Source organism: Brassica oleracea, chromosome C3 (genome assembly GCF_000695525.1).
Source record: "Brassica oleracea var. oleracea cultivar TO1000 chromosome C3, BOL, whole genome shotgun sequence".
Taxonomy (NCBI): domain Eukaryota; kingdom Viridiplantae; phylum Streptophyta; class Magnoliopsida; order Brassicales; family Brassicaceae; genus Brassica; species Brassica oleracea.
Window position 1 is genome coordinate 1,080,736 of NC_027750.1, and position 9,471 is coordinate 1,090,206.

Below are 9,471 nucleotides of genomic sequence, written 5' to 3' on the forward strand. Positions count from 1 at the left end.
TTATTGACAGCAGTTATTTTGTCTCTATTTTTAATTTTCTTTTGTTTTTTATACATTGTTCCTTTTATATTTTATTAGACTATTGCTTATGTTTCATTTAATATTATATTTATAATTTACCCGCATGCAAACAAATATACAATTTAATTTTAATGGCCATCGCATATAAATTTATATTTACATACTAAAATTCCTCGATATAATCCATACTTTCTTAGATATATTTTTTTTACTATGCCTTTAACTTTTATTATGTCTACATATTAAAAGTTATAATACTTTAATAATCTCCTCGCTCTGCGCAGGGCGTGGATTATCACCTAGTTATTAGGTTATTCAGACAAAACAGCCACTAATTTCGTATTCAATGGGTCCACTAATAAAAAGCCAAATAAGACCGACCAAAGTCAGAAGAAAGCCGTAAAGTAAATCCACCTTAAACAAAAAAAAATCCAACTTATTAAACTCCAACTTACCAAACAGATACAGAGACTTCGGTAATAAAAATCAAATTTCTCTCTCTTCAAAGAACGCAAAAAAAAACGAAACTTTATTTCTCAAATAGGAAAGAAGGAGCTTTCTTGTAGAATTGAATTATGCCGTGCCTGGTTAAAGCAAATTGAATTCTTTTAGATCAGACAATGTAACGAATCACTGTTTCGTGTCTGTCTGATTTGTGCTTGTGTCCCTCTCTCTCTTTGCTTTTCTCTCCATCTTCACTTTCTATTTTTTTCTCGAGAAACAAAAAAAAAACCTTTTCTGAGCTTTCCGGGAAAGTTTTGTTAGATTCGATCACAATCCTTTTTTTTTGTCTGATCATCTCTTTAATCATCACGAACGTCGCAACCTTTAGAATATGAAACCACCACAATCAGCTGCTTCGTTAGATAGGTGGAGAGACTATTTCCGGCGAGGAGACTCCGATATATTCGAGATCATCGATCACGCCATCATGGTCGCTGCCACAGATTGTCCGATCAAATTCAAATCGAGAAGAGACAGAATCGCCGAGCTTCTCTTCTCGTGCAGAGTCACTCGCTGCACGGGATGCCACCACAGCAGGGAGCTATCTCTTCCCGGAGACGACGAGGCGGTTGATGGGAGTAAAGAGAGCAAAGCTAACAGTAGCAGAGGAGAAAACAATCACATTAATCAGATTGTTGTTGGCAGTTATGATTGTGATGATGAAGCTGAGGCTTTGAGCGATGCGATTGAAGAGTTCTCTATGGTTTGTGAGGAAGTTGTTAGGATCAAAGAGATCTTGCTCAACAAAGACGACGAGGTTTGTTTTTGATATAATTTAGCAATTTAGTATCTTTGCTTTTGTTTCTGAATGTTTCTTTTGTGGGGGTTGCAGCCACACTCGGTGATACTTGAGTCTTTGAGGAAGCTAAAGTTGATGTCTTTGGATGTGGATGTTCTCAAGGTTGGTTTCTTGTGGATAGTTGTTGTTGTTGTTGTTGATCATGAGGTTTTGTATTGAAATGTGATTTGATTTTGAGGTTGTTCTCGCAGAGTACTGAGATTGGGAAGGCTGTTAATGGTTTGAGGAAACATGGTTCTGATAAGATTCGCCAACTTGCAAAGACTCTGATCGCGTAAGAGTTTTTGATTCTTACATAAAAGATTGACACTTCCTACTCTTTTAGAATATGGCATTGAGTTTTTTCTTGTTTTGATGCAGAGAGTGGAAGGAGCTTGTTGATCAGTGGGTGAACACCACCAAGGAGATCGCTGGTAACATTTACTGTCTTAATGAGAATTCACTTTTCACAGTTTTTGGTTTCTTGAGAATGGATCCATAAGTCTTGTTTTTTAAAACCAGGTGGTGCTGAAGGTACACCAGAGTCTGCTAATCCATCTGTAGTTGATGAAGAAGAAGAAGAAGAAGAAGAAGAAGTGTTTCCTTCACTTCCATATGGTGTTGATATTTTTACACCGGAAGCAAACGGTTTTGAAATGTTTAATGGAGATTTCTTTGATTCATTGGACTTTGATGGAAGTAAGTTTTTAATTTATTTTAAAAAGAACTATGCTTTACTTGTTTTAGTTATACATTTGGTTGATTGATATTCCCGGGGTGATGTTTGTTATAGATCCTTGTAACTCTGGGGAATACAACACAAGCCGAGAACACGAAAGAAAACCACAGAAGAGAAGACCAGAGGGAACACAAATGAGGATACAGAAGCCATCATCAGCTGATGGGAATGGGACTAGGAGACCTCTAAATCAAAGGATGAAGAACGAAGTGGGATCTGTTCACAAGTCTGAAAACCACATGATCCAAAGGAGGAAACCTCCACAAGAAGTGAGTGTGGCAACTAAACCTTTTTGTTGAATTTTTAATCGTTAATCTTGGATAATGTAATTGACTCTTCTTGTCTATGGCAGAAACTTAAAGGTCTTGACGCAGACGCAAAGTTTGAGTTTGCTAAGAGGAAACTTCAAGAGAGCTACCAACAACATGATAAAGGTTTGTTTCTACTTTTTAATTACTTTCTTGAAAAAAAGAAAAGAAAATTAACAAACCAAGAAAATGTGTTTGATATTGCCAACAGCCAAGAAGCAGAGAACAATACAAGTACTTGAGACGATGCCAAAGCAAGGTAGTGCTGCTCAGAAACCGCAACTCAAGAGACCTGGAATGAACAACAGAAGTTGGTCTAACGGTCATAAATAGCTTTAGATTGGTGAATAACTTTCAGAGGAGAAAGACATTATTTACATAAATACCACAAAATATCTGCAAGCTCCGGTGAAATAAGGTAAAGGAGAGTCTAGTTCCACAAGCTTTGAGACAGAGACAAGCAGAGGATGGATGACGAGCAGATTCCACAACTGAACTTTTCTTTGAACAGACTCTTTTTTACTCCTATGTTTTCGTTCTGTCTTTGATTCACCAATTTGCAGCCTGTTAGGATCCTAACTAGTGTTACGTTCTTGAGACTTTCGGTACAGTTCCGGTTTAGTTCAATCCCGTTTGTTCGGTTTTGGGAGATCCCCTGCATTAGATATACATACGCATCTTATATAGTAAAACAGAAATCACTGATTTTTTAAAAAATAGACATAATAGATCTATTATTAGAAAACCATCTTAAATTTAATCTATAATCTTATCATTATTATAGGTCTAAATAACTCACTTTCTAGATTATATGAACTAAATAATATGTCTATAACACAATATTGCTACATTATAAGAACTAAATAACTATCAATTTTTCCAAGCAAACAAATTGATCTGGAAACAACCAATTCAATAAAAAAAATATACAATAAAATTATTATGTTTTAAAAGTGATAGACACACCTCATATATATTATAATATATAACAAATTAGAATTGAAAACAAAATGTTTATATAAAAATAAATGAAAACAAACATCCGCGCGGAGATCTAGCTAGTATATTTAAATGTAAAAGAAAGGGGTAGACAAGCATGTACGAATTGACATGCTCTTTTAACTAAACTTTGTATATGTACGTGAAATGATTTGGGACACGATAGAGACGTTGTTTTATCAAATAAACAAAAACCTAGCTAATGATATCTATTGTTTGCGAGTGCAAACGTGACCAAGTGTTGTTACTTTCTTTACTTGTTAGTACTCGTTATATTTTATTTTAAATAAATCACGTAATATCATTGAAAGGCTTAGAGAAGGTTTGGTTTGGTGGATAAGAAAAGAACGGGAGGTGGTGGTGGTGAGAGTTAACGTGGATGGATGGGAATGTTGCATTTCTTCCCTTGTGCGTGTTATATATGACCTTTTTTCTTTTAATTATACAGGGGTATTTTGACTCCCACCAAAGTAGATCCAGACTAGCCACGTATTAGCATAGCCTATTGTACATGGGTCGATTTTTTTGTCTCCAGACATGCCAAAATTTTAATTTCCCAAATAACCGGAACTCGAAACCAGATAGCTTCACCGTATTGAACTTCGCCCTCAAGTTAATCACTACTAGACACCGGACCTCAAGCCCTAGTTATGTTATATATGACTTATAAATACATAATTTCTAAGTTTTACAAATATTTTTACAGTATTGTAATTGTTCAAGAAAGTAATAGGCCCTAATCATACGGTTAATCAACACCTAGCTAGCGTCTATAACGACTTAGCGGATGCTTAAATTATTAGTTAAATTGTTTATGCATTTTAAAATGATAATAATATACTAAATATATGTAATGTTTTATTTTAAATATCATTATTTACGAATATTAAAATTTATATTATTTTATTTTCATAAAATTTTGTATTATAATATATTAATATTATAATACAAAAATAAATAGTAAATTATTATTATTACAATATTATATTGTCTACACGGTTTAAAAAATAATCGCCACGGTCTTATAAAGTCTAACGTTTTAGACTGCTGTCTGGATGGCCTACTAAAACGTTTTCTTGAACACTTTCCAACTTTTATCAAGTAATAATACCTATTTGGTAAAATCTGACAAATTTTAAAATAAGCTATACATTTAAAACTAAAAATGGATTATTTAGAAGATTTGTTTTTAAATTATATTGTAAATAACGTATTTTCTGTGATCATTAGTTTAATAAAACTAAACCAATTATATTTAATGAAAAGTATTTTTAAATTAAAATTTAAAATTTAAAATAATGAAAATTCATTTAAAACACAAAATCCTATTTTTATGAAACATTATTTTCCAACTTTAACCTGGTAGTAATATTTATTTGGTAAGGTTGACAAACTTAAAAAAACCTATACAGTTAAAATTCAAAATTATATAAATTAATAGTGATTTTTATGCAAAAAAATATTAGTGATGAAATTATAATAATTTATTTATCTCTATTTGTGTGAAATGTAAATAAAATTTACTATAATGTAGAATAAATCACAAAGTATTGATATAACGTGTTACTCGTGCTAGTTCTATTCTACTGATGAATTGATTGTTTTGGAGTCAACAAATAAAATAGAAAACAAAATTAAAAAAATAAATTGTTGTTTTGGACGTTTGAGGAGGCCCGCAAGAGCTACAAACGTAGAAAGCCAACAAATAAAATAGAAAACAAAATTAAAAAAAAATTATGTTTGAAACTGACATTTTAATTGATTTGTATCGATATAACAATTTTGCAGTCATTTAGAGTTGTTAAACTTATAACATTAAAATGTGCATTAAAATATAGTTATTAAATAGATTTTTTTCAAAAATTGACCATCTCCGGTTCTTTATTCTATTTTTTTTTTCAAAATAAATTAACTTTAATAGAGTTGTGCTATGCTTTAATGACACTTTTTTTAGAATGAAAAATAGAGTGATAAACAAAAACTAAATGAATTATTCTATATAGAATAAGAAATAAGTTTATTCTATAAATAAAGTCTCATTGAAACATGTTTACTCTTAACAATATTTTAGAATAAAAATATCCTTATTCTATTCTATTTTCTACTCTATAATTAAAAAATAAGTGTACTCTATATATAGATTAATTTATTTATTTTCTGTTTATCATTTTATTCTATATATAGATAAAATTACTCAATTTGAAAAAAGAAATAGAGTCGGCCATTAAAGATGGTGTTAAGATCTTGTTATTTTGTAACGGCAATCCTCCCTTCGCATTAGTCTTTACTTTACTTCAATATTTCTTTTCTGTTTCTTCTTTCACGTCTCCAAATCTTCATCTGTAAATCCTCCAAGGCATTCCACGTATCCTTTGATAAAGAGGTATCAAACGTAAGGTCAAATGGGGTTTGTACTGCGCTTGAAATTCGAACGCAATCACCAATCTCTGGTAAAGGAAGCCTTAGCAAATCATCAATTACCCACCAACTTCTTTGATGATTAAAACAACACATGAGTGATATGAATACGTTCAAAAACAATAAACCATAACATATAAAATTAATTTGTTTCAAATATTTTCTTAAATTTATTTATGCGATTTTGTGATGAGTAGTTATGCTAGTATAGTGCAAGGTTAGGTAATTTATATGTGACATTTATGTTCTCGCTTTATCTAAATTTATTAGTTCATAAATCAAAGTGATATTTCTAGTCATTTTTATGTTATCATGTTGTGAATCAGAATTTTTATTAATACTTGGAATAACAATTCATTCAAAAGGTTATGTGTTGACCACAAAATACAATTATAACGTTGAAAAGATTCAAAATATTCCTTTTGTTTCTGTTTAATTGTATAGTAAAATTTTCATTTCAGAATACATGTCGTTTTAGCATTTCAATGAAAAATTTATTAATATTTTTTTATTTATTTTTTTATTGGTCGAATATGGTTAAGTGTATAAATAATGATTTTTTGTTTTAGAAAAATGCAAAATTAAACGTTTTTTAAATTTATGTGTATAAACTTAAAACAACCCCTAAAATGAAACAAAGAGAGTACCAATTAATTTAAAATGTTATGTGTTGACCCCAAAAAATTTTGTAGCTTAAACAGAAATTGAAAAAGTTAGGTTCACCAACCAATAAAATTTCATTATTTCATATTCGATATCTTTTAAAAAAAATAAACAAAATATTGTCAAGTTATATTTTATTTTTTAAATAAAAAGTAAAAAATAAATAAAAAATGATTATAGTTACAAGAAAATAATTTAAAAAAAATATTTTTAAAAGTTGAACAAAATCCTAAATCTTAATCCTTAAATCCATGGTTAAATCCTAAACTCTTGAATAAATCCTAAATTCTGAATCAAAAACACTAAACTTTAAATCTTAAACCTTTAACTCTCGAGTGTTTAGTGTTTTTGATTTAGAGTTTAGGATTTATCCAAGGGTTTAGGGTTTATCTAAGGGTTTAGAGTTTAGGATTTAGGATTTATGGATTAGGATTTAGGTTTATAATTTAGTGTTTACGACGTTAAAAATATTGTTATTTAAAAAAAAAATATTTGTGTAACTAATACTATTTTTTATTTTTCTATTGTAAAAACATAATATAACTTGATAATATTTTGTTTCATTTTTTAAAATATATCAAATATGAAATAACAAAATCATATTGGTCGGTGAACCCAAGAATAAAAGACAAATTGAAAACCCAAGCGAGGACGGCCCAGTGGTCTTGAGGGAGCTTTGGCCCCAATACGGACCCGGGTTCGAATCCCGCTGGCCACCGTCGATTAAAATGGGGTGAATAAGGCGGCCCTCCAGGATGCCTTCTGCATAAGTGTACTTAGACACTAGTCGGGTTCACTACGGGGTGTCCGGATACCTGGATTATCAAAAAAAAAAAAAAAAAAAAGACAAATTGAAATAGTGGCCCGATACAATTGATTCCTTTTGAGATTACTATTATTGTTTTTGTTCGTCTGTTCTGTTCTTGTCTTTTTTTTTAATTGAAACGACTGTTATTGTTTTCATCTTTGCTTTTTATCATATGCTCCTCCTCTCTTTTGTGCGGTAGTATTTTTCTTATTTATGAAGGCCATTTGTAATTATCTGTGGGAACAAGAAGTAGGACCTTAAATTTGTCATGTCAGAACGATAATATTGTGAAATGGAGCGTATAGTGTCGTAGAGAGGAAGGCTTTTTTTTCATTCGGGGTCGAGATATTTTAAGGGTTTGATTTAGTCTTGTTGTTAATTAGTTAATTACAATCACACAAATATTATCCATCTCTTTAGATTTTTAAAAATTATATATAATAAATTTAAATTAAAAATTTAGATAGTATAAGTATAAATATAAATATCTTTGATATTTTCTAGTTGTATTCACTGATGACACTCATAATTCATATTTATAAGGCTTTAAACCAAAAAATTTGTAGATCTTTTTTCTAAAAATTTTAGTATCAATTTTTGACAAAAGAAAAAGTATATTCATTAAATTTATAACTTTCATCTAAATAAAATAAAATAAATAAATAAATTTGCATGTTATTATTTATTATATAAATCAAAGATTTTATATTTCAGTATAAGAATATATTTTTAATATTTTATAATTATATAAAATGTGAATATATTATTAAATAATTCATGTATCTATTTTTCAACTAGTAATAATTATCCCGCAAATACATTCATCTTAACAAATGCGTTAGTATTATATGAATTTATTAACAACGATTAAAACCATAACTATCCATATCTGTAAAATTTTACATCTGTACTCGCAACTGCTGCATTTAAACCAATTAAATCATACAAAGAATCATATTAATTCTACAGGCACAAAGTATTTTGATTTATATCTTTTATATTTTCTGAATTTTAGTGATACTAAAAATACATTATCAAAACAAAGATAACATTATATTTCATCTTTATCAAACAGAAATCAAAAGTTGGAAATTTAAGAATGAAATATTGCTATTTATTGAAATGTGAAACTCTATTTTATTTCTATGTTAAAAGAACCTAAATAAGTAATTAACTATGTCTATGTTAGATTTTAAATAATACCAATTGATATAAGTTGTCATCTGGTGAACTATAATGTTTCACGGTATCAAATCACTTTCATAAAGTTAGGCGAGTTTTTAATACCTTGTGCCATTCTTCTATCCACGTAAGTAAATTTACTTTTTTCATTTTAGGATTCATCATCTATATATATGACCCACCAATGCATTGTTCAAGGCACAACAACATGAGCTTGCTTTGGATCACAGGATTGTGTGTTACAGCCCTAGTGGTTGTGAGGATTAGCAATTGGTGGTACCGATGGTCAAACCCCAAGTCTAATGGCAAGTTACCTCCGGGATCAATGGGCTTCCCCATAATCGGAGAGTCGATTTTTGTAAGCCGCATGGATTCTACGAGATCTCCCCGTTTCTCAAGAAGAAGATGTTAAGGTCAGGTTTCAATCATTTATATATGTGTATATCATATTTCATTTCCTTAGAGATGAAATCTTGTATGTTTGTGTGTTGTGTGAGTGTTTCAGGTATGGACGTCCTTTGTTTCGGACTAGCATTCTTGGTGTAAACACTGTGATTTCTACAGATATGGATGTGAACTTGGATATTTTAAGACACGAGAACGAGTATTTTAATTTAAGTTATCCAGATGGTTTAGTGAAGCCATTGGGAAAAGAAAGTGTTGAAGCCGGAAAACCGGACTGATATAAACGATAAAATAAAAAGCGATGTTAAGGAAATAGACGAATGTAAAAGGCGAATACAAGAACGATAAGAAATCGTATTCGCAAAGAGACATGGAGTCGAGATATGATCTCTTTCCTTAACTCAAAATATTCGCTCCGTTAGTGAGACGGGACTGTACGAATATAGAGTCCCAGAATACAACCATGGCAAACGAATCACGCCTCACTCGTGATCGCCCTATCGAACTATAAACTCTACGAAACACTCTCGTATTTAAGACTTACGCTAAGGGATTTTCGCTGCTGGTTTGATGTGTAAAACGTTAAGAAATGAAGAGAAAAGAGAGTCGACATATAAAGAGGAGACGAGGAGCGGTTTTTCGAAAC

General features: G+C 30.5%; 1 protein-coding gene across 1 annotated transcript; it reads left to right on the forward strand.

The window, feature by feature from the left end:
• The first annotated feature begins 498 nt into the window (after window positions 1-498).
• On the forward strand, window positions 499-2,999 carry LOC106331857 (probable mediator of RNA polymerase II transcription subunit 26b). The gene is made up of 8 exons (XM_013770286.1): window positions 499-1,282; window positions 1,358-1,426; window positions 1,516-1,598; window positions 1,685-1,737; window positions 1,826-2,002; window positions 2,097-2,311; window positions 2,395-2,476; window positions 2,562-2,999. The coding sequence occupies exons 1-8, from the start codon at window positions 857-859 to the stop codon at window positions 2,681-2,683; spliced, it is 1,227 nt and encodes a 408-aa protein (XP_013625740.1). The 5' UTR covers window positions 499-856; the 3' UTR covers window positions 2,684-2,999.
• Window positions 3,000-9,471: the final 6,472 nt, after the last annotated feature.

Coding starts and splice junctions, on each gene's coding strand:
- LOC106331857 (XM_013770286.1), top strand. CDS start 857: ATGAAACCACCACAATCAGCTGCTTCGTTAGATAGGTGGAGAGACTAT. Junction 1,427..1,515: donor TGGATGTGGATGTTCTCAAG/GTTGGTTTCTTG, acceptor TTGTTCTCGCAG/AGTACTGAGATTGGGAAGGC. Junction 2,312..2,394: donor GGAGGAAACCTCCACAAGAA/GTGAGTGTGGCA, acceptor TGTCTATGGCAG/AAACTTAAAGGTCTTGACGC.